Source organism: Aotus nancymaae, unplaced genomic scaffold (assembly GCF_030222135.1).
Source record: "Aotus nancymaae isolate 86718 unplaced genomic scaffold, 86718_ANA_hifiasm-v0.15.2.pri h1tg000004l, whole genome shotgun sequence".
NCBI lineage: Eukaryota > Metazoa > Chordata > Mammalia > Primates > Aotidae > Aotus > Aotus nancymaae.
In genome coordinates this window covers 39,960,349-39,985,516 of record NW_026988415.1, presented here as the reverse complement: position 1 = coordinate 39,985,516, position 25,168 = coordinate 39,960,349, and the positions used below count along the sequence as shown (strand labels likewise).

Below are 25,168 nucleotides of genomic sequence, written 5' to 3'. Positions count from 1 at the left end.
AGCTGACATTTCAGGGTCCAAAGAGCTTGTGTGTACTGGACAAGCTGTTTATTGTGGTCTTGGCACTGCCCAGCCCTTCAGACAGCAACAAATGCTCCCAAACTGGGAAAAGAGAGGAAATAAGGAATCAGTCGTAGCCAAAGAAGACCTGGACTCTCTTCCCTTACACCATTTGCTCCCTGCAGCTGACATGCTGCTGGTGCCAACCATCGGAAGTGCCCTTGCGAGGGAACTGGAGGGGGCAAGCCCCACAAACTTCCATTCGTGAAGACCTACATCACAAATCGTGGAAATGCCCACGTCGGCATCCTCCTGACTGTCCAGTGCTCAGAAGCTGCTGCTAAGGGAAGGTGAAGCAATCAGTATATGGACTAGGAATGAGGAATCTTGATGTCACAAAGTTAATTGGCACTGCAATGCTACAGGCTCTACACACACACACACACACACACACACACGCACCCCTTCATGAAGATGGTCATAAACAGGCTGTGATAAAAATGGTCCTTTACAGTCCTGGCCTGATCCTTCCAGATATACTCAAGGTTGACCACACACTGGGGAAAATGTGTCAAGGGCATGTGTCTTGGAGCATAGGTGGGGTGCAGAGGTGAGACAAAGATAACCCCACATGAAGGAAGCCAGGAATCCAGAGTCCAGAGAAGTTGTGGGGAAGTTGGAGCTTCCCAGAAGACATTGAAGACATTTATTTAGCCCCATGCCCAGGGGCTAGTCTAGTCTGTCCCATGACTTGAGGGGAAGCCCTACCTGGGAGGGACAGAATCAGGGATAATGGGTTGAGCTGTGCCTCAGGCTCTTGACTTCTGCACCTCGTTCCATCCAGGTTTGTAACTGCCAGGGATGGACATACAGAATTACTGAAGTGTTTTCCTAGGATCCTGCTGGGGGTCTTTGATCTGTCTATGGTTGATCACATAGTCAGTCCTATCAGCCCAGTGGTGTATGATCGACATGCTTGATCATCACACATACACTGGGCAATAGGAATGAACACCAGCAGCTGACAGTCATTGAGCACCTGCCTTGTGCCAAACATGGCTCAGAGCACTTCACATACAGTATACATGTTATCTCAATCAGCCTTCCCCAGACTCATGAGGTCGGTATTGTTTATATTACTTCTAGTTTGCAGAGGGGAAATCTGAGGCTCAGAGAGGCGAAGTAACTTACCCACAGTCATACCGGGTAGAGAAAGTGGCCGACTAGGGATTCAAATTGAGGTCTGGCTGGCTCCAAAACCTAAGCTCATTCCACTTCAGGGCCACTTGTGACTAAGCATATGAGCATGCCCATTTGTAGAAGAAGCCTCAGGGAAGGAAAGAACAGTAAGAGAGAAGATCCGCCGGGCGCGGTGGCTCACGCCTGTAATCCCAGCACTTTGGGAGGCCGAGGCGGGCAGATCACAAGGTCAAGAGACTGAGACCATCCTGGCCAACATGTTGAAACCCTGTCTCTTCTAAAAATACAAAAATTAGCTGGATGTGCTGGTGTGTGCCTGTAGTCCCAGCTGCTCGGGAGGCTGAGGCAGGAGAATAGCTTGAATTCAGGAGGCAGAGGTTGCAGTAAGCCAAGATTGCGCCACTGCACTCCAGCCTGGCGACAGAGCGAGATTCTGTCTCAAAAAAAAAAAAAAAAACAAGATCCAAGAGTTTGTCTGAGGGTGAAGAACCATGATGGTGAAAGAGTGGGTGTACAACAGAAGGAGGATGGGCAGCAGAATGCCCAGTAGATGCCAGAAGCTAAGATTATCTGTTTGTGGCTTTGCCCCCTTGGTAACCCCCATGGCAACCGAAACTGATGCTACCATTTCACCAGTACTCATTCAGTCAAACTCTGCTAAAGAATGAATAAGCCCAACATGGCAACCTTGGGGAATACACACAGACCAAGTTACTGCCTCCCACTTGGTAAGACCCAAGCTTTAAAGTGAGTTTTCCCAGAGTTCAGGTCACCAGACATTACTTAAGCCCCAAGCATGTGACAGGCATTGGGAGTACAGAGATGAACATCACAGAGCCCCTGCCCTTGAGGCATGGCTAGGCTGGCAGGGGAGATGTTAGGTTTGCCTGAACCATCTCCAGGGATCTGCTGAGGTGTGTGCTATGGTTAGGGAAGAGAATGAAGCCCCTAGACCTCCTCAAGGATGGGGCTGCTGCCTTCAGCTCCCAGAACTCAGCACTGTCACTCACAGAATGAGGCAGGCCCACTGGCATCTTTCTCCATGAGGTTGCTTCTATAAATGCAGCTCAGAGCAGCCTTTTGGGGCTATGTTGGCCACTTTAGCTGGCAAATTGGGAGCTTGAAATGAGTGAGGAGGGAGAAGGGGTGAAGCCTCGGAGATCGTCTTTTCCCTTTCTCTCTTAGTATCTGGAAGTGAAGCCCACTCAACCACACCCCAGCAAGGGGAGAACAACTTTCCTCAGAACTCTCCTAACTCCCACAATGTCTCCTCCCACTCTGGGAAGCCCAAGGCTTAGAGAAATGAATCCAAGTAATTAACTAATTAATGAATATGGATGGTAAAGTTGCTGAGGTTGCTGGAAAACACCCTGTTGCCGCCAACACATACAGCCCAGCCAGGCACCCGCCTCCCACCGTGGGCGAAAGCAGGCTAAGGAGGAATTATTGGACTGTATCTCTCTAAGGCTCCAGCTACAGCAAAAGCGCCCACAACCCAGCAGCCCGTTGCTCAGTGCCTGGAGACCAGCTCCTGGGTAACACATCCCCTCGCAAGAACGGCCTCCTCCAATCCAGCTGGGGCAGCAATCTGCTCAGTTACTCAGCATCAAGGGTACTCTCTGTGGTCCAAGGAAGTCTGTCTGTAGGCTAGCCCAGTGCAAAGTGCAAGGCTGCAGGAGATGGATGGATGGAGATAGGAAAAGGGGAGAGAAAAGGAGAAGGAGAGACTGAGAGGCACACACAGCTGGCAGGAGCCCATCTCCAGCTGTTGGGCGGGCTGTTTCCTTTGATAAAGCACTTGGCAGTACTCCCAGTTCTGTAGTTTCTGGCCTGCGAAAGCACACCCGGAGCACGAGCCTGCCTGTGGGAGGACTTCGGCCTTGCTTTGTTTTCTTTCTTTCTTTTTTTTTAAGCTTGAGAAAAGGCCCCTCCCCTCCCAAGGAATCTTGTCCCTCCCCTCAACACCTGGGCAAAGTGAAGTCGCACCAGCAGGTGATGTGGGCTGGGCTTCCGGGTGCCTTCACAGCAAGTCAGTGCCACAGAGTCATGTTCAAGGGCCTGGGACGGGTGTGCAGTGAGGTCTCAGCATATACTTTCAGGCACATGTATCTAAGTGAGTCTGTGTGTATGTGTGTGTGCGCACGCGCAAGTGTGCATGCACGCATGCGTGTGATGTGGTGTGCATGAAGAGGAGAGAGAGAGAATGAGAGAGAGAGACTGAGTTGTGTGTGTCTGAGAGGCTCTGCCTGTTTGTTGTGGCTGACGCTGCCTTCTGTGTGGCACAACACGACTGTTCTCCCCGCCTAGGCTCCTTCCAGCTCACTAATGCTTCCCTGGAATGGGCTGGGAAATAGAGGGAGTCCCCTTGTCACATGATCATGCAGAACAACAAGCCCTCTCTCTGCCCCCACCCCCTTCTGGCTTTGTGGAAGCCTGTCTCTCCCCCTTCCCCCTCCTTCATAAAAGGAGCAAGGGGACTTGAAGGCCTCCAAGGTCCCTTAGAGTGACCAGGGCCTGCAATGTGGCAAGTCCCCCTGCCCCCTCCCTGCATTTACAGCCCAATAACCAAATGCCCCCAAACCCCAGACAGTTAGACCAGCCCCCACAGGGCCTCCCTGTGAGTTTTGCAGATTCCTGAGGGGAACCTGATCCCGCCCTGGGATCAGCCCAGGCTCTTCACATCATCCCTGAGAGATCTTCGCTCCTCGGGGAGCCATGAGGGCAGTGCCTGTTCCCACACACAGCCAGCCCCGCAGCGCAGCCACCCACCCATGATTGTGAGGTGACCTCCCAGGGTCAGTGGCGAGGCCGCCCATGGCGAGGGCCCGGCGGCTGGGCGGGAAACAGAGCAGAAGCGACAGAACTTTCCCCTGCTAGCTCAGGCTGCCAGGGTAGCCCTGGATACTGCCCCATCTGACCCGTCGCCCCACCACGCCAGCCCACGGCCAGAGCCAAAGCGGCCCTTGGCCCTGAGCAGCATGAGAAGCCAGTTCGGACGAAGCAAATATGGCACAAAGACAAACACAGCCTGGGAACTTTGCACCAGCTTCTACACTGGAAGGCCTCAAACGTCCCCTGATCCAAACAACCCCCCATGTCCCCCAACAAAAGTATTTATCTCATGAAAAAGGAGAGGGCGCTAGACTCACAGAACAGACAGCAGAGCCAGGGCGATCATCTAGTCTGACCCTGTCATCTTACATATGGGGAAACTGAGGCCCACAGTGAGGGAGAGACTTTTGCTCGCTAGCAGAACTGGCAATAGAAGTCAGGGTACTTCCCCAAACACTTCTAGGTCCTGGCCATGGTGGAAAGAAGACACACCAACCTGAGGCCCAAGAAGGTATTTCGGGCGCCAGAAGCAGTAGACTCACCTCCAGAGTTGGCCTTGTGAGCTGAGGATGGCCAGGATGCTTGTGCAGCACAGGGAGCACTCTAGACCCCTTCACTTGTCAACAGACGTGCCTGTTGACACTGCTGGGCCAGGTGAGCATCACACGTGGGGCTCGATGTCAAGCCTGAGCTGGATTGAAGACCTCTGCTCTTCCCTGCCCTCCTTCTTTCTAGAGTGCTCTTCCTACCCAGGGCCCAAGCTCTGGAAGGGAGGGGAAGTGTGGCCCTAGTTTTTCCCCTGGTTGAGGGGGGATTTAATAGGAGGATAAACCCAGGTCTGTAGTCATTATTACTCCTTTGGGATTCAGATACCACCTTGCTCCTTCCCAGTCCAGATGTAATAATACTCCACTTGAGGCCCAAGTGTATAGCCTGAAATGAGCACAACAAGAGGAGTGAGTGGGTGGGAGTGCCCACCAGCTTCGAGAAAGTGATAAGCCATGGGAAACTTTCTCAACCTTTGAGCCTGCTCTGTGGCTAGACTGTAGGTAGATGGCAAGGTTCACAAGGTTAACCCAGGTATGCCTAGGCCAAAATTAAATCAATCAGGTGGATTGATTTAATACATGCTCCAGCCATGGGCTGGGGCTGAAGCAGAGGCCACTGGTACTGCTGCCCTGTGCCCTACCCTCTCTGGCATGGCCAAACTTCCTCTACTGCCAGCCGCCAACCCTTCACTATAGCCAGTGTGAAAATAGCACACTGTGTTCTGAGATACGGTAACCTGGATATCTGAGAGAAAATCCATTAAAATAAAGAGCTCAGGCTGGGCGTGGTGGCTCATGCCTGTAATCCCAGCATTTTGGGAGGCTGAGGCGGGCAGATCACTTGCAATCAGGAGTTTGAGACCAGTCTGGCCAACATGGCGAAACCCTGTCTTTACTAAAAATACAAAAATTAGTTAGGTATGGTGGCATGCACCTGTAATCCCAGTTACTCGGGAGGCTGAGGCAGGAGAGTCACTTAGCCCCGGAGGCAGAGGTTGCAGTGAGCTGAGATCATGCCACTGCCTGGGTGACAGAGCAAGACCCAGTCTCAAAAATCAGTCAATAAATAAAAAAGCTCAGCATCAAAGAAAACCATGCCTACTGCTTTCCATACTTACACACATGCTGTGAAACCATCTTAACCACCTTTATTCTTGTTCTTGCTGATGACTGACGTACATGAAACACTTAGAACAACCTTCTCTTTGGACTTCCACTCATGAAATTCTGCACCAAGATTCCAGACAGTTGCAACTACCACCTTATTCCTCCTAATGCCACAGCCCATCATTTTATAGGATATTTTGGTTTGTGCTGTTTTGCTTCCATGGACGTATATCTTTGTAATTGTTCTTGAATGATTTTTCCATGTGTATCCCATCTCTCTAACTTGACCCAAAGCTTCTGAAGGGTGAGAAGCAGGCTTTTGGTGTTTTCTTTTCTCCCCTCCTCCCTTCTCCTGTGGCACCCAGTACGGTTGTGTGGGCAAGAAGATGTTCTCAATAGTGCTTTTTCAACTCAGCAACAACAATTGGGGAGGCCAGTATAATTTCTGAATTCATCTGCAAAGTGCATCCAGTGATGACAAAAATCTGCAGCTGGATGTATCCGTTGCAGCAAAGAAAGAGCTATTCTTGAAGGGAGGGCCACCCAAAGCCAGCATGTCAGTTGACTTAACCACCCCCTCCCTGTCCCATCTTGATGAAATAACAAATAAGTAGTTGGGACAAGGGTGGGGTGCCTCACACCAAGCAGCCATTAAGCCTAGGAGCTGGACATTCCATTTCCCAACTTCCTCTCCTCTGTTTCATCCATCTCTTTGGCAACAGGATTTTAGTCTGCTTTCTAGGTTCCTTTCCAGAAGCGGCCGTCTCCCTGAAATCTGGTCATGTGATTGATTACATCAGATCTAGAGTGAGTTACTGATAGGAAATCATTGAAAAGTAGATATCATGTTTGTTCATTAACGTATATTAACATTTACCTTGTTTGTAGGTTTACCTTTGAGAAGGTATGAGGTGACTGGTTTTGATGGTGGACATACATTTATGGATGGAAGCCCTGAATAATTAGGAATACTTACTGGCCAGGCACTGTGGCTCACGCCTGTAATCCCAACACTTTGGGAGGCTGAGGTGGGTGGATTACCTGAGGTTGGGAGTTCGAGACCAGACTGACCAACATGGAGAAACCCTGTCTCTACTAAAAAAATGCAAAATTAGCCGAGCATGGTGGTGTATGCCTGTAATCCCAGCTACTTGGGAGGCTGAGGCAGGAGAATCGCTTGAACTCAGGAGGTGGAGGTTGCAGTGAGCTGAGATCACGCCACTGCACTCCAGCCTGGGCAACAAGAGCGAAACTCTGTCTCAAAAAAAAAAAAAAAAAGGAATACTTTACCTAAAATACCCTTCAAATCAGAACTGTCTCTAGTTTGTACTTCTCTCTTGCTTTGCAAGTAGCTTTACAGACTGAGTAGGCTGAAATTTTTAATTTCTAACATCAAGAATACAAAAGTAGCCTGCGACCTATATTATAGCTAAAGACTGAGAACTTAGCTAATATCTCTAAAGAGTGAACCACTTACTATTAACCAAGTCATTAATCAGGGTCATGTTTGCACTTCAATTGTCAGCTCCAAACAGCTGTTTGTTTAAACCAAGGTCACTTTAGTTTATTACAGTTATAGCCACTGGTGAGATAATCTGCTTAGATTTCACAAGTATGTGCGAATTGCCTACCTCAGCCCTTATTTTCAGAGAATAAGAGTTCTCTTGAAGGCATAGGGTCAGACTAAAGATAATAAATGATTTTCCTTCTCAACAGAACTAAAAACAAGGCTTTAATTAATTCACCAAAATTCTAGGATTAAATATCTATATTACATTTCTTGACAATGTTAATCTGTCCAAGGGTGACCCACAGGATTCCCATTGATCCAAGAACAATCTTTAGGCAGACATTTCATTGGCTTGGAGATTGTTTCCCAATCACTGAGCCCTGCAATTCTCACTGGCGGAGTCACCCCTGCAATTCTTACTGGCAGAGTCACCCCTACTTTGTTGGAAGAGACTGCAGGTGGCCTGGGTGATGGGGCACCTCTCTCTTTATCTTATGAAACAGAGAAAGGGTGGACACATGGTACAAAATATCTCCCTAAGAAGGAGGAAGCAGAGGCAAAGAACTAAGGCGGTCTGGGAGTGCAGAAAAGGGAAGAGGGGCCAAGACGGTTCTCCCAGGCAGGCCTAAGACTTGAGGAGAGTCCAGACATATTCACTCTCACTAGACAGACAGAAAGGACAGACAGACACACACACAGACACAGGCACACACTCATGCATGCACATACACAGGCAGGCACATATACCTCCTTCACATATACCTTGGTCATCCTGACTCTCAAGGAGTACTACTTCCTTATACAGGAGTAGACTCAGATGGAGTCACACACACAAGAACAGCAACCCTCACATATGCTATCCTTCCAGCTGTTTCTTCATAAACACAGGTAGCCCCCTATAAGTATACTTATCATACATTTTTCCATACCTTTTTTGCATACAGTGTAACAGATGTTTTTTATGTACACCCTCATCTTTCTTAAAGTCCCTTCCACCCACTCAAGTCCTGACATATGTACACAGTTACACATACACACATTCATGCGTGTCCTCCTTCCCAACAAAGGCAAAAGGGAGTCTGTGCTCAATAAATTCTTTGTGCTTTCTTCCTTGGTGGATTAAATTTGGAGGAGTGACTGGACAGCTAGGTGAACTGGAGAAATCCTTTTTCTAATGGTTCTTAGCATGATGGAAAAGTCCATCAAGGACATTTGAAATCCCTCACAGAGTTCATTCCCTTGGCCTATAGACAAGACCCCAGCGGTAACCTTTAGTGACTGCCAAAAGCTTCTAAGATTCTCTTAGTCCTGCTATGCTAGCTGACCTTTGCAAAGAATCCTGGGTATTCCGAACTCAGAACATTTAGTATAAGAAACAAAACAAAAACAAAATCTTTCCCTGATGGTTAAGAACAATGTGAAAGTATCTGTCCAAATTAACCTGGCAGGCCTGGCCTGTGGCAAGATGGGGAAGAAAGAAAAGTTAACGTGAAAGCCCACTCCCCTGTGTGTCCTCTTGCAGCTTGCTCACTCCCCCTTATCACACACTCCCTGGGACTCCATCTTGTCCCCTGCCAGGCTTACTTTGTTCTGGCCAAAGACGCCTACAACTGGGAAAAGGACTTTTGGATTCGACTAGAAGGAAGTCATGGATAAGCTTACAAAGAGAATTGTGTCTGTCAGATGTAAGCAGAATGTAGTAAGACATCTAAGTGGTGGGCACTGTGATCTATGCAGTGCAGTCTGCATAGAAAACCTAGTGACCAGTGAGCTTTTAGCCAGTCCCGCCAGCCTGCCCATTAAAAAGTTCAAATGTGGCTCGGCTGAAAAGCAATCAGATCTGTTATTGACACTGTTTCATTCTGAATAGCACAGAGGACTAAAGGCTTTCTTTACTTAGTTCATTAGTTAGCTAACAAGCATTTTTCAAGCACCTACTGTGCATGGAGCACTGTCCCAGACACTCGGCTGTTGCTGTTGCTGCTCTGCTATTGAATTTCTAAATACAGGCTGTTGCCAGACATCCAATTTTCTGAGTGCTTGCTCTGACAGGGAACAATGACTAATGAACCAAACATCAGGGAGGGCCCTCTGATCTCCAGCACAGAACATGCCCATAAAGGCAGAGTCTAATTTGTTCAGCAAGCAGCTGCCAATTCTTCTGGGATCTTAATTACCTGGAGCAGTTTATATGGGTGAATCCCCTTGGGAGAGAAACCCTGAACCCTGTCTTTCTCACACCCTATCATACTCCAGGCCCTATAAATGGCTTTAACCCCCAGACACTGCATATGGTCCAAGGTCCAGGCCACAGCAGTTCACTGGACAGGCATTCCAGGCACTGCCCACAGCCTTCTTCACACCCCTGCACACACCCCTTCACATACATGCACACACATGGAGGGAGCACTATGTAAATAGTGGAAAACTCAGTGGACTGCAAGTCAGGAGATAGGGGTTTCAATCCAGCTCTGCTTCTGCTGCTTCTCCGTGTGATGCTGGGCAAGACTTTTTCTATCTCTGGGCTTCTATTTCCACTTCTGGAAAATGAGGGGCTGGACTACATAATCTCTATGAGCCTTTCCAATTCTAGCACTTGAAATTCTGCTCCTCAGATGAAATGAGACTCAATAGAGCTGTGTGACAAGATCAGGCTTGTGGCGTGGGGATGAGATAAGGTAGGGCCAAGTGGTCAGCTCAGAAGCCCGAGAAGCCACCATCACGGAAAAGGAAAAAGTGCTGCCTCCTTGGGTCAGCCCTTCCCAAAGTTCCATACTGCTTCTGAAATGGCTCACAAACCAGGCTGATGGATCTGGGGCACAGTGGATCTTCCTTCCTTCTGCCTCATCTCCTTCCCCTGTCATTCCTTTTATAACCCTTGTTCCAATCCTTGTTCCCTTTAACCAGCCCATCAACTCACACTGACTAGTTCTCTTTAGCAAATTCTTCAGAGAGTGCAGTGATTAAATGGTCTCAAGAGTCTCCCGAGTCTGTAAAATGTAAATAACAGCCCCTGCCCTGGCGGCCTTCACAGGCTTTCCAGAGGATCAAATAAGATAAAGTCTGTGAAAGTGCTTTAGAAATTGTCAAGTGCTATGCAAATGTGAGAGATTATCATTAATGATAGGTGGGGAGGCAGCCACATGATGTGAGAAGCAGAGTGCCAACCTGCCTGCTCTGCTTACCATCTTAACTAGGTGAAGGCATTGGCATTGCCAATCTGTAGCCAGGCTGCAGTAGGGACAGTTATTTGCTTAGCATCCTCCCCCACTGGACCCCATCTGCTAGCAGAGGGCAGAGCCAGAGGGAAGAAGAGAAAAGGACAGGACAGGTCAGGTGCGGTGGCTCGCACCTGTAATCCAGCACTTTGGGAGGCTGAGGCGGGCCTATCACCTGAGGTCAGGAGTTCAAGACCAGCCTGGCCAACATGATGAAACTCTGACTCTACTAAAAATAAAAATAAAAAAATTAGCTGGGTGTAGTGGTGGGCACCTGTAATCCCAGCTACTCGGGAGGCTGAGGCAGGAGAATCACTTGAACCTGGGAGGCAGACACTGCAGTGAGCCGAGATCACACCACTGCACTCCAGCCTGGGCAACAGAGTGAGACTGTCTCAAAAAAATAAAATTAGAAAGAGAGAGAGAGAAAAGGACAGGAGGACAGGAGGAGGTTAATTCTGATATGGAGAGAGAAAGGCCTAGAGTAGTGATTTTTTTTTTAATAGTGGATACTATTTTTTTTCTTTTTGTAGAGACAAGGTCTGGCCAAGTTGCTCAGGCTGATCTCAAACTTCTGGCCTCAAGCGACCCTCCCACTTTGGCCTCCCAAAGCACTGGGATTACAGGCATGAGCCACCATGCTTGGCAGATTTAAAAGAGAATCTCACATAGAAAATCCAATTTATAAAACAGACAAAAGCAGAGGTACTAAGGGTGAAGTTGGGGTGATGGGCATGGGGGCCCACTGGCTGGATCCTGCACTTGCCCTTGAGATCACTCCAGTGGTGCACACTGAAATTCGGAGTGTTGAGCAGGAGCCCTTGCCTAACACCTGGTGCTCCCAGGCATCTCCAGGGGGCAGCCACAGCCTGGACACTGGAGGAGTTGGGATGCAGGGCAGAGAAGGAGGGGGAGAATGCTATAAAAGGCAGACAGAGTTATCTACTCAGCAGTTTCATCAAGTGTCTCCATAACAGGCCTACATTCTCTGGTTACCCTACAGTGGGGTTACAGCTTTGGTAATTGGTACTGGAAGGCCTACTAAAAATGTGGATCCAAACAGGGCATGGTGGCACGCACCTATTGTAAGGCCAGTCGCCTCGCCAGGAGCTCAGACACACACCCCCCTCCATTGTCGGGAGCTCAGACACACACCCCCTCCCTTGCCGGGAGCTGAATAAATTAGCATTGGATCTTCTTGTGCTGGCCTCAGTTTCCTCATTTTAAACTTGGCAATAACCCTTACAAGTGGTGCCGAAACCCGGGAGGAGTTGTAAGACCCCTCCTGGGGGAAACTGACTCCTCCACTCAAAGCTGGACTGGGGAGCTGTTCCATCAAAAGGTAGAGCCGTTCCACCATAAGGTAAGGCTTCTGTTGCCCACAACCCCTCCAGCTGCTTGCCTCGTGGACTCCCTGCTCGCAATACTGGCTGCGTTGGGAACTCCTTCTCGTCTCTCGCCGTGGGTCCGGGACCCCGGCTTCCCGCTGTGGGTCTGGGACTCCAGCTTCCTGCCGAGGGCCCAGGGCCCCGGCCTCGTCTCGAGGACCTGAGCGTAGAGGAGATGTCCCTACACTCTTGTCTTCTCCCCGTGAGGGGTTTCTCAGGGTCAGGATTTTGAGGGAGATGTCCCCACTTTCCTGAACCCTATCGCTCGCCATGGGTCCAGGACCCCGGCCTCATCTCGTTTCTCGCCGTGGGTCCAGGACCCCGGCCTCATCAGGGTCAGGATTCCGAGGGAGACGTCCCCGCCTTCCTGAACCCTCTCGTATCCTCCAGTGTTCAGTAGTGCAGCCTGGGACGCTGAGCTGCTCTTCCGACCATCTCTGCAGCAGTGGCTGAGGTGTGGGTAATTAGAAGCCCCATTTGTAAATCCGGGCCCTACCCCACAGCAGAACCAAACCCCCGGCTTACACCACCAAAACGTCTATCATCTCAAACTCGCCCTATGGCATATAAACTCCTGTTAATTAAGTAACCGCACTTTCAGTTTCTCTTTCTAACCTCGGCACAAGTAAGCGGATAAGTAAGCAGTAAATTCGGATTCGGCTGTATTCTCGGCTCCTGTTTCTGCTCCTATCTCTTAACTCTCTCTCTCTCTCTCAAGATGGCAGCTGTTTCCCGCTCTTAACTCTCTCTCTCTCTCTCTCTCTCTCTCTCAAGGTGGCGGCCGCTTCCTGCTCCTAACTCTCTCTCTCTCTCAAGATGGTGGCTGTTTCCCGCTTCTGACTCTCTATCTCCCTCTCTCACTCTCTCTCTCTAGATAATGGCCGTTTCCCACTTTATGGAGTAACTGTACCTTCAGTTTCTCTTCCTAACCCTGACACAAGTGAGTGAGTGAGTGAGGTTATGTGTAGTCCCACGGCCCAAGGGCTATGGGGCTTGCGTGGGTCTCAACCTGGCTACTTCGTTTCCCCTTCCACCCCATTCCCCCTCCCCAGCCCATTCCTTTCCTGAACTAATAGATATATTTGTTACACCTCCGGAGGGCCTGTCTAACCTTCCTTTCTCTAGCCCAGACCTTGCCTTTTGTGTAGATGGGAGTTCAGTGGTGATAGCTGAGGGGTGACAAAGGGCGGCCTATGCAGTGGTCACAGATTCAGCCACCCTCGAGGCATGTCACCTCCCCGATGGACCTACAGAATGAGGCCACCTTAACTAACCAACTCAGGCCCTCGAGATGAAGGTGACTGTTGATAATGAAGGTAATAATGAAGGTGATGATGAAGGTGATGATGAAGGTAATGATGAAGGTGATGATGAAGGTGGTAATAAAGGTAATGAAACTGATGATGGTGAAAGGGATGGTAATGGTGACGATGGTGAGGATGATGATGAAGTTGATAATGAAGGTTATGGTAATGGTAGTGATGGTAAGGGTGATAATGCTGAAGGTGGGGATGATAAAGGTTGTAGCGATGACAGTGATGATAATAAGGGTGATAATGAAGGTGCAACAACCCCCAACCTTTCTCTTGGTTAACGCTAGTCGAAGCCATAAACTTCACTAATTGCTTTTCATGTGCCTCCCTTAACAAACCCCCCTTAGCCGCAGTTCCCCTCCAGACCGGGTTCAACCTGTCATGATCATCTACGGGACCTGACACCATCTTAATGGGTATCCCGCTGTTCAAGGTACACTTGCAAAAGCTTTCTCTGCTATGGAACAAACAACAGCTCCAGCTGCAACACAACTGCAAAAGTAAGATCCACCCTTTATGTGCCTCCAGGAAAATCTCCAAAAAAGAAGAATACATCAGTCTTGCCTCTCAGCTGGTGGCAATCTCCCATGTTTGCCTGATTGACCCCATCATCACTCCCATCATCATAATCTGCTTACTACTACTAATAGCCCCTTTTCTTCTCAGGTTCCTGCAAGCTCATATGCGAGAAATTGGACGAGTGGCTGTTAACCAAATGCTGCTTTGCCCCTATATCTGGCTCCCAACCGAGGCACCAGCCAACTGACCCATCCCCCTCACTCCACCCCTACTCAGCAGGAAGTAGACAGAAAGAGCAGCATCCTATATATTCAAAAAGGTCGGAACGTAAGGCTGGTTGCCTCGCCGGGAGCTCAGACATGCCCACTCCCCCTCCGGGAGCTTGGACACGCCCACCCCCTCCCCCCGTGCCTAGAAACAACGTCATCATCCCACGCCCACTTCTGCACTTGGCACTAGGCTCTGCACTCAGCACCTAGCCAGCCGTTGAAGAATCCCGCCAAAATTTAAAAGAAGCCCCACCAGAACCTGCACAATAGCATTTTGCCCCGTCCAGGTCCCACTCCCCCTGGGCGGCCTGCTCACCGGAAATCCCGCCTACCTGCCAATGGCAGCTTGCCCACATCCACGTCCTGCTCTCCCACAACCAATCGAACGCCTCCACTCCTTATAAAACCCCACGTCTGCGAGGAGTCCACGCGACTTCTCCGGCCCCTCCTGTCGGACCGTAGAACTTCGCCCAGGAGTGGATTAAATTTCTTCATTCCAATAACTGGCCTCCGTTGCCTCTCATTTAAACCTTACACCTATAGTCCCAGCTATTTGGGAGGCTGAGGCAGGAGGATTGCTTGAGCCCAGGAGTTTGATGCTATTGTATGCTATGATTGTACCTGTGAATAGCCACTGCACTCCAGCCTGGGCAACATAGCAACATAATTTAAAAAATGTGGATCCAGAAACGGGTTAAACAAAGCTGTGGGCTAAGTGAACATGGGCAATACTCCTGCTTTCCCGCTTAGTTTTTTTGGTGGTGTAGCAGGGGGGGAGCAGTTGCTCCATAGAGTGAGTCTGCTGAAGCAGCACCTTCCACCTGTAGCCCCACCATGAATAAGCATCCCTGGCATGGTGAGAAGGCAGAGGCCAAAAGGAATTGGCCAGACATCCTCAGGTGGGCTCAGTGGCCAGGCAGGTAGAAACCTGACACCAGCCCAGAAGCTGAGCAGAGGAGGAATGCTGGAAGTGGCAGGCAAGACGGCAAAGTGAGGACAAGGACGGAGAGCAAAACTGCAGACCCAGCATCACAGGCAAGAGGCATTGGGCGTGACCAGGATTAGAGCCCAGAAACAGGAGACAGAACAAGGAGAGAGAGCTGGGGAGTCGGGAGAGGGGGCGGCTGAGAACAGTTCCCTCCTGAAGCACTTGCCCAATTTTCCCATCCTCCCCACCCAAACAGGCTCAGCAACAGAGCACATCTGACTAGGCAGAAACTGATCAGATACTGCAGGTACCAGTTGGAGGCTCCAAGCTGGATAGGGGTATGTGTGCCCAAGACTTTCACATAGCCAGGAGATGGGTAGTAGCTGACCCCCTGAGGCAGACAGAACAGTGTCAGGGATTTTGTTAAAGTCACAGAAACTGGGAGGAAAGAATTATAATTTTAAAGTCACCTTAGAGTAAATTATGCTGGTATTTCTATATTATTATAGCCGTTTGCAAAAGCCCAGCATCTTTCTCTAGGAGATTCTTATTCCACATGTGTCTTCCCCTGATTCCTTTTCCACATGTGGTGGCCTAGAGCTACTTCTCAAATTACCCTGAGGTAGCTGCTCCAGAGACATGTTTGCTGTGCCAGGGCTGAGCAGGAAATGGGTAACCCAGAACAGAGGATCAGCAGCAAAAAGCCATTTGTGCTCGAAGGAAACAAGAGCATTTGGAATTCCGGTGTGCTTGGGTGGAGGGGAAGAGGTCGTTATGTTGACCCAGACAGTCTTTGTCCCTGCTCTTCTGGAATGGAGCAATGGGACCATCTCGGAAAATGAGTTGGATGAGAGAATCACTTGGCGAGGGGTTACTTCCCCTGCGTAAGCTGTGTGAGTACAGACACCGGGAAGGAGGTGGGGAGAGAGGCTCCTGAGGGGCCTAGAGGGGAACAGAACTCAAGGAGGAAAGAAGAGCAAATGAGCCAAAAATAGCTTTGCAACAGACCATTCGGAAGGACTGTAACCCTTACACTGTAAGTGGTTAGAGTTTCTCCCTTTAATCGAGACTGGTTTTGCTATTACAAGTAACTGCCTCATGCTTGTGTTCTCAGATATTTAAAAAGTCAACTGAGTCAGGTATGGACAAGAGAGGATTTCCAGTTTCTTCCCTAGATCTTCCATAAGTGCCTTCCTGGCTGGTCAGGGGAGGGACCAGAGGCCTAGGTAGAATTCAGCTACTGCTCTGCAGGCTAAACTGGGACTTCACCTAGACAACATTTTCTCAGTTCCCTCTACGTAAGTCAACCACATTCCCAGGGATGGCCTTACACATAGATGGACAGGGTGGCTGCCTGCCTGGTATGATTTGAGGGGATAAAGGTCAAAGGCACCACTACCCAAAAGCTCAACTCTACTTGGCCTGGGCTGAACCTGCAATCCTCACTTTGCTTACTCTTTGTGAAGGTCCAGGTTTAAATAAAATTGTAACTTGGGAAGGAGAGCACATTCAGCTACTACAAGCTGTTTACACCTCAGCTGGATTCATCACATCACATTAGCATTAGTAGAAAGCAAGGCCTCAAGGCCATGGTTAAGAGGCAGGAGAGCGGAACGTTTTGGAACATGAGCTATCATCCTATAGTTGAGAGTCCTAAGCAGCAGCAGAGGGTAGCATGAAGGAGCTTGTGCTAGAAGGGAGAAGGAGTGAGAAAAGGTAGTATCTAAAACAAAGCCTACACAGTTCACTGTTTTCTGAGGGATGAGCCTGATTCCTCTATCCAAGCTGAAAATGGTTCTGATTTGGCAGCTAGGTTTACAACAAGTGAGATACCATCTCCTCTCCAGACTGAGGCATTTACCCAGAATTCATATTAACCTTTCCCACATAATACAGGGACCATGTGCTGATGGGGAGAGACTAGGTCTGGAGCCTGGGTGGGATTCACTTTCCCTGCTAAACTTCAGGGCCTGGCACAACCCACCCCTTGCTTCCAGAGGAGAATGGTGAAAGCATTTATTAGTTCTTTGTTATGGGTGGTGAGTTGTGAGACCTGCCTCCTTGGCCAAGCTCCTGCCCTGGAGACAAAGAACAAGGAAGGGAAGCACAAAGAGCTATGCCTGGAGGCATGGACTTTCTCATAGCCTGTCTCCAACAATAAGTGGGTGCTCCCAAAGAAGGCTGGTTTTGATTTTTCAACTGGGGTCCCTTTGCATTGGAGAGGTTCGGAGGCACTTGGATGCATGAGAGCCCTAAAGATGGAGCACTGCTGCCCAGCTTAGATTCCCCAGAGACACCACTGGAGCCTAATGGGGTTGCCAAGGGAGCTTGTCTGGCAGCCTTGCAGAGGAGAAGGGGCATGAAGAAAAGACTCAGTCCCAGGCTCAGCAAGAGATCCCATAGCCAAGATATGCACAGCAGGCCAAAATGTAAAAATCAATTCACAAAGACAGCAAGAATTGTCTAGACAGAACTCGAGTGAATTTGCTGGTCTCTGTGGGCTGCAGGAACCAGAGAAGCTCCATCCACCCAGGTTGCCACTAGCTTCAACCATGGTGACATGGCATCAGCTGCAAGCCTGTGGCTGGTTCAGGGGTCTGGGACTTGTCCCCTGGGCCTGCTAGGCCAAGAGCAGTACAAGCCTCTCCTATCCTTCCCTTTACCTACTGCTTGACCGCTGGCAGGGTGCACCTGGACAGCTCAGCTCTGTTTTCTTAAGTGTGTGCTGAGCCAGAGAAGAGAGAGGAGGGAGGATGGACTCAGGGAAAAGAGGAAGGGCCAGGATGCTGGCCTCCTGAGGTAGCATAGATTCCTCATGAATACACTGCTGGCTATGATAGGTAGCAGTGCTGCTTCTTCCAATTCTAGCACTTCTGGGAGTCATTTCTCAGCTCACACTTCCCTCCTGTGACAGATGCATAAATCCTTGGCTGAAGAGGCTGCCATGCCCCTTCCTGTCTCAGATGTGATTTTCCTCAGATGAATTGCACCACCTCCTTCAGACTCACACCGGTCAGATGATCAGACCAGGCATTGTTATACAGCCATCAGGCTATGGTGAGGAGGAAGAAGGGAACTATCGATTTCCTGGGAACTCCTTGGATCCGTCTCCCCAAGTCAAACTAGGTGCCATTATGCAGGCTCCTTAGGTCTTCATGGACAAATCCACAGCATACACAACCATATGGCATATTCCAAAGACACACAGAAATGACTTCTGTATGCTTGAGAATCAACTCCCAATTATTTCTAGGTGGATTTTCCACTTTGTGAAATAGCAGTGGCAATGCTTGATCTCAGCTTAGCTTCTCCCTACATCCAATTTCTTCTAGTTTCTGTATACTGAGAGGTGGCAAGCTTATTTTCATATCAGCCCAAATAATTAAGAAGGCAGATCTACTTAAAAAATTAGAACCATGGTGCAATTTCTTTCCTTTCTCCTTGCCTTCCTCCCTCCCTTCCTTCCTTCCTTCCTCTTTCTCTCTCTCCCCTTCTCTCACTTCTTCTCTCTCTCCTTCTCTCTCTCCTTCTCTCTCTTTCTCTCTTTTTTCTTTCTTGATGGAGACTCACTCTCTTGCCTAGGCTAGAGTGCAGTGGTGTGATCTTGGCTCACTGCAACCCCCACCTCCCAGGTTCAAGCGATTCTCCTGTCTCAGTCTCCTGAGTAGCTGGGATTACAGGCAAGTGCCACCACGCCCAGCTACTTTTTTTTTTTTTTGTATTTTTAGTAGAGATGGGGTTTCACTATGCTGGCCAGGCTGGTCTCGAACTCTTGACCTCATGATATGCCCACCTCGGCCTCCCAAATACTGGGATTACAAGCATGAGCCACTGCACCTGGCCCACCGTGGTTCAATTTCAAAGCTAGCTAGACATGATTTTTCGCCTACATTATCTCTTATTTTGGATTATCCATGCCACATGTCCTATGTTACCCCAGCCATGTGAAACTCAGCCATACTTGGATTTGGAATCCATGTGTGAGTGGGTAATTTATATTTGAAAGAACTTTCTTTATGCACTACTTGGACTAGTGTCAAGGTGATCCTGCACACCTGAGTTCCCAGAAACTAGCTAGAAGGTGGGTGGGGGCAACCTGGAATTTTGTGATTGCTATGGATAATCCACAAAGTGGATAATGAATATAGGAATAATCAAAACTCTACCTAGATACAAGGATGGGGCTATGGGGGTAGGCAGCTAACAGCAGAGGCTGCAATGAATCGCTAGCACACAATTTAAATCATTAAGGAACAAGCATGATCCGGGATGCTCTAAATAGGAAAGAAGCATGTAGGAACTATGAGGTCATCTTCCTTCTCTATTCCATGGTCATTGGCCACTAATGAAATCTTATACATCTCCAGTTTCCTGTGAAACAGCTAGCTCAGAAGGTTAGGGCAGATGATTGGGTCCTCTGCAGTACAGTTAACCCATTTATAACAGAGGTTGCAAATTTTTTTCATTAAAAATCAGACCTTGGCAATGACCTTGAGCAGTAGGATATAAATAACTCCCACAAGCTTAGCATTCCAATAATGGAACACTAGGCATAAATGGGTTAATTTTGCTCCTTTCCTAACCTGCTATCTTGCAAATGTGTGTCACTTATCAGAGGATGGATTGGGGTGACTGGCTGAAGACAAAGGTTTTTATGCCACAATCTCAGCTGTTACAGAGGACAGAATGAAATCTTTGGTAGATGACTTGAACATTATCTAAAAGATGGAGAAATGCAATCTAATTCAAAGTTTTTTCCTTTTTTAAAAAAAATGGATTTAGCTAATTTGGAAAAGAAGGCTGAAAAGGGACAGGATAACAATTTAAACATATTAAATGTATTAAGCATAGGAAAGCTGGACGACAGAATTAGGAGGAATTATGTCAGAGAGCAAAGGATGTTAAACACTGGAATGTATGACCAAAGGACTTTGTGGTATTTCCTTACTTGGAGGTGTCTGATGATCAACTGTCTCTGCTTGAGTCTTTTGCTATAGATTGTTCAAGGGACTGGCCAACATAGGAAAGACACGCAAGGCTCCTGAGTGTAATCCAGCCAGAAGGCAGACCCAGAACCTTCATCGCCTTTCCGCTTCCCACCAGGGATCATCTTTGTGAAATCCACAAGGTGAGCCCTGGGAGGAAGCAGAACTAATAATCATGTTTTATATCACAGGGAATGGGAGGAGTAAGTGGAACAAACGTTATTTATACACAGCCTATCACAAACTCCTGGTAGAAGTGGGAATCCTCTTGTATAGTCTGATTTTGTACACATTTTCCACCAAATCTTGTCTGAATCTGTCCGGAAATCAGAGCAAGTCCATGTGAAATTTCCACAGTGACATATTTCCTGTCCTTCTACTGTGGCTTTGTGCATTCAGAGAAATATTGTAACCTCTTGACTTGCTTCCTGGAAATACCTCCCTTAATGTGGGTTGAATAAAGTCCAAGAACAATGCCAAGAAGAAATCAATGGAGGCTGGTGAGGACAGACCCACCAATTCTCCAGTGCCTATTTCCCCATGTCTGCCAGGAGCGCGGTAGAGACAATGCCGTCAACCAAGGGAAAAGCCTGCTGCTAATCTGGAGTGTTGAGTGTCATGGGGCAGAGCAGGACACCGGGGATACAAAAATAGCAGGTTGTTCTTACACTTGGAAGAAGGCTGTCAGAGGGTGACTTCAAGTTAGGTATACACGGAAAAGACCATCTCAAACCATACTGTATGGCTCCTGTTACATATCCTCTGGCCCCTCTTACCACACATCTGCTAACACACAGTGTAGTAGCATGTCCTTGACTCCAGTTACTTGTCTACCACTGTCAAGATTTTTGTTGTTTCTGATTATTGCTATTTACTTTATATTTACTGTAAATTAACTTTAAGCAGATTCCCTTTTTTAAAAAATGCCTCATCCTTAGAAATCATATTTTTTGAAATCATGGAGTGTATGTGTTAACTATATTTTCCTGATACATGTTAAATAAATAAATAGCTATAAAAATAGAAAAACAAAGTTAGTCCATGTACCACCTAAAATCATCTTGGACACCACCAGCGTATGTTTACCACACTTGGGGAAACAGTGCTCTCTGTATAGTGCACACAGATGGTCCCCACCGCCAACAAGCACGGCTTTATTTCCTTCTCCAATGTAAAGCCGGCAGGGCTTTAGACTGCTCCAAATGGCCAGGATATGGTCCTGAGCCTGGCTCCCTCCCTCCTTCCTCTCAGGGCCAGGGCACTGGCCGTTATTATTTTTCTCCTTTCAGGTGACAACCCCAGCCAAGGCTGGGGTTTGCAACAGAACACAGAGCCCTTATTCCTGATCAAGTGTTCCTTCCCTCGAGCTATTTCCCTTGCCGAGAATTCCACACTAGACTTCACTCAAGTCGGCCAGTGTCTTCTGTGGAGTGGACTTCCTCTGCCTTGGCCCCAGGGGTTGCATCAGCTAGAGTGCCCCATGCCCACATCAGTAACCTGATGATCGGCCTGTTCACACCGAGCTCACATAGGCCCCTTGAAGCACATGGTGCCCTCAACTGGGAACTCGGTCTTCCCCCGGGAAGCCAGGGCTGCTCCCCTCATCCTAGAGCCTGCTCCCAGGTGTTCAGGAGGCAAAAGAGGCCTGAAGTGGGAACAGGAGAGGAGGAACCAAAGCATTCTGCAGGCAAGATGTGTGCTGATTTTGACTAAACAGACGGACAGTCTAACAATCAGGACTGACCAACAAGGGAAGCGGCTTGTATGTAGACTGGCTTTGAGCAAAGGAGGCGTGTCCACCTCTGGGAGTGCTTTAGAAGAGATTCTTGTTGCAGCTGGGAAGTTAAGGTGTTTCTGTGACAACATATTTTGTTGTTGTTTAACAGATAATCATCCCTCATCCCTGCCACCACTCCCCAGCCTAATGTGGGAGCTGTCAGGTTCTCTGGATACAGAGTCCTTAAAGGAGTGGAATTGCTCTCAGGGAGGCAGGGTTGAGGCCAGGAGCTCCACCCACCCAGCCCATGGGTCTCCCCCCGAACATCCATCACCCACTTGGAGATGCCTTCTAGTTAGGAGGAGCTTAGCTTGAAAATTCTCTGGTGAAGAAACACAAGCCAGGTGATGACCCAAACCCTACAAACTCTAAAAGGAATATATAAATTCTTATTTGCAACCTTGTTTCCAGATACAGGCTATATTTGGTGAGGGTGGTGGCACAATCTACCTCTCCTTTTTCTTTTTGTCTTCCACACACTCTCCTCCTCCCCCTCCCTCCCTCATATTCACCCTTGCCTCTGCCCTCCTACCCCAAACTCTCTTTCCTTTCCCCTTTTCCTTTCCCCTTCCCACAGCCCCTAAGGTGCCAAGGAGGACCCAAACCGTTCTTTGAAAACCACTGTCCTGAGGATATTCTAAGATTCCCTCCCTTAAGAATCTATAATTGATTAAGATTAACTTTCAGTCTGAGCAACATGGTGAAACTCCGTCTCTACAAAAAAAATACAAAAAATTAGCCAGGTGTGGTGGTGCACACCTGCAGTCCCAGCTACTCAGGAGGTTGCTTGAGCCCGGGAGGTAGAGGCTGCAGTGATCTCAGATTGCACCGCTGCGCTCCAGCCTGGGTGACAAAGCAAGATTCTGTCTCAAACAAACAAAACAACAACAAAAGATTAACTGGGTGGCCAGAAATCACCCAAGAAATTATTGTTGAAAGAATGAACTGAACCAAGAAGAAGGAAGGCTAGCAGAGAGGGAGGAGACTGTGCGGTGCTGAGTGCACTAGGGCTGTGGACAGGTGTCTGGACAGGTGGAGGAAGGCTCCTCGTCTACTCACTCTCACCATCACACTTTGCCAGCAGTGGAGATAACTGGTGGTTATGTGGTTGGCAGATGACATTGTAGATGATCTGTGATATAGGGAGCCCTGAGATATCGTACCTGGCCTGAAAAGATACTCTCTGGTTAGTGGGATGTCACCTGCCATGGCTTACAGACTCTCACCATGTAACCCAGAGAGGGATGATCGATTTTGGAGGGATTTTAATGCAGTGAAATGTACCAGATACCAACACCCACCAAGCAGATTGGCTTTTGGTAGCTCCTCTGTGCATTATTTGGGGGAGAGTAGCTGTATATAGCAGCAGTCAGATTCTCAAAGGGACCTGCACTGAGTCATGCAACAGTGGGTCTGGTGAGAGTGAGGATTTACCAAGAAAGGAGGTTTTTAGAAAGAGAGCCAGACCAGTCTCTCTTTGTAGACTCACTTTTTAGATCTGGACATCACTATCTGAAACTCCCTCAAAATTCAATAGAGAGTTTCTGCAAAGACACAAGTAGAGAACTCAAGAAATGCATTCTGCATTCAGTGCTTATGTTTTAGGGCAGATGGGCTCACTAGAAGACATGTGGTTGAGGAGCTTATTAACAACTGCACATTAATGACACCTCCAAACACCCAGATTGTCATTACTAACCTGTTCCAAGTCCATCATCCTTGATTTTTTTTTTTTTTTGAGACGGAGTCTCGCTCTGTTGCACAGGCTGGAGTGCAGTGGTGCGATCTCAGTTCACTGTAACCTCTGCCTCCCGGGTTCAAGTGATTCTCCTGCCTCAGCCTCCCGAGTAGCTGGGATTACAGGTATGGGCCACCATGCCCAGCTAATTTTTTGTATTTTCTTTTTTAGTAGAGACAGGGTTTCATCATGTTGGCCAGGCTGGTCTCAAACTCCTGACCTCAGGTGATCCGCCCGCCTTGGCCTCCTAAAGTGCTGGATTATAGGCGTAAGCCACTGTGCCCAGCCCATCTTTGAGTTTTGAAAATCGACCCTAATGTTCTATTCAGCTGGGACCCCCTCTTGGGGTCATGACTCTTACCCATGTACTACCTTCTCATTCTCTTTCGTCTTGTTTATGGGAACTCCCTCTCCCTGCACAACGCCATTCTGACATTCTGGGGTTCAGTGACTTATTCATTCAAGTTTCCATACATCCTATCCTCACATATCAAGATTTTAGAAACACAGTCTTCCAGAATATCTAAGTTGAAAGAGACCCTAGAGACCATCTTGTCTCTCCCTTCCCCCATTTTGTAAGTTGGCAAAGCAGCCCACAGAAGGGCAGGAGTTACTTACTCAAGCTCCAGCATCAGATTGGTGGCGAAGTCTGGACTCGAACCCAAATCTTCTGGATCCAAATCTGACCCACTTTCTACCACCTCGAGCTGTAGCTCCTCCAGGAACTGTGCCTCCTCCAGGAACTGTGCCTCTTCCCCAAGCTCTGGGTCGTCCCCGAGTTGGGGTTCCTCCACGAGCTGGGGCTCCTCCAGCCTTTCCACCTTCATCTCACAGCTGCCCAAGCCTTGATTACCTGGCTGGGGTTGCTTCCCTCCTTTCTCTTAGTAGAGTGTGCTCTCAAGCTCTGGCTCTCTCCTCTCTTGCTTGTGCTCTCTCCCTCTCTCTGTAGCTGCCGGGCTAGGGCGGGACAACTGGCTCAGAAGAAAAAGTGCTTGGGGAGCCTCAGGGCCAGCCTGGGCTGGCTCGGCTGTGGGGGCGGGAGGAAATTCAAGGTCTTGAGTGCCTTCAGGGGCTCCCAGGCCCTGAGGGAAGGCTGGAGCTCCTGAGGCAAGCACTGCCCTCGGGATCTTCTGCCGAGAGACCGGGCCAGCTTCCTAAACTAACTCCCAGACTGAAGGGGAGGGCCGGATCCTCCGGGGGAGCCCAGACGGCGGCTCTGCCAGCCAGCCCCTGTGGTTGGAACTTTCAAAAAGACCAATGTTTCAGCAACTGATTTCTTTTCCAACCCGAACAGCAGGCCTTTCTGTCCCCGTTGCATGACTGTGGCTGTGGCATGCAGCCCCAGCCTGAGCAGAAGCAAGATTCCAGGGCTGGGGCTTCATAACACCCAAACCGCTGGTCAATTCCATTAAACAAAATCAAATTTAAGGAAAACACCATTTTTGGCATCAGGTGTACCCAAAGCTGGTCCCCTGGCATGGAAATGTTGTGTACCTACTGGGATGGGATGTTGCACAGTCATCTAGAGATGAGAAGTCAGATCATTGGATCAGAAAATCAGGAGACATGGTTTCCCTTTGCAGCTGGTCACTAATTGGCTGTTTGGTTTGGAGCAGGTACCCACCCCACATTGGGCCTCAGTTTCCTCATCTGTAATGGGAGAGGGTCAGGCAGAGGGCTGAGAAAACTCCTACCAGTTCTGAGCCTCTGCGTCTCCATGTAAGGTGCATGTGGAGGCAGAAGTTGTCGGCCACCAACCCTGAGAAGGGAGAGGCTCAGGAGCTTGAAGAGACTGTCCCCGGGCTCACTGTCCTCTGAGATCTTCCCCAGTTGCTA

At 48.8% G+C, this 25,168-nt stretch overlaps 1 protein-coding gene across 2 annotated transcripts in view; it reads right to left on the bottom strand.

Moving 5' to 3' along the window:
• The window catches only part of TSC22D3 (TSC22 domain family member 3), a 68,156-nt gene that overhangs the window by 27,251 nt on the left and 15,737 nt on the right, over positions 1-25,168 (bottom strand). Inside the window, exon 1 of one of the 2 annotated variants that reach the window (XM_012451687.3) lies at positions 23,951-24,032. The exons of the other annotated variant lie outside the window; for it this stretch is intronic. Within the exon in view, the coding sequence (XP_012307110.1) occupies positions 23,951-23,964 (14 nt within the window). The 5' untranslated portion in view covers positions 23,965-24,032. Of the gene's footprint in view, positions 1-23,950; positions 24,033-25,168 lie in introns of those variants that run through there. 2 annotated transcript variants of the gene reach the window in all.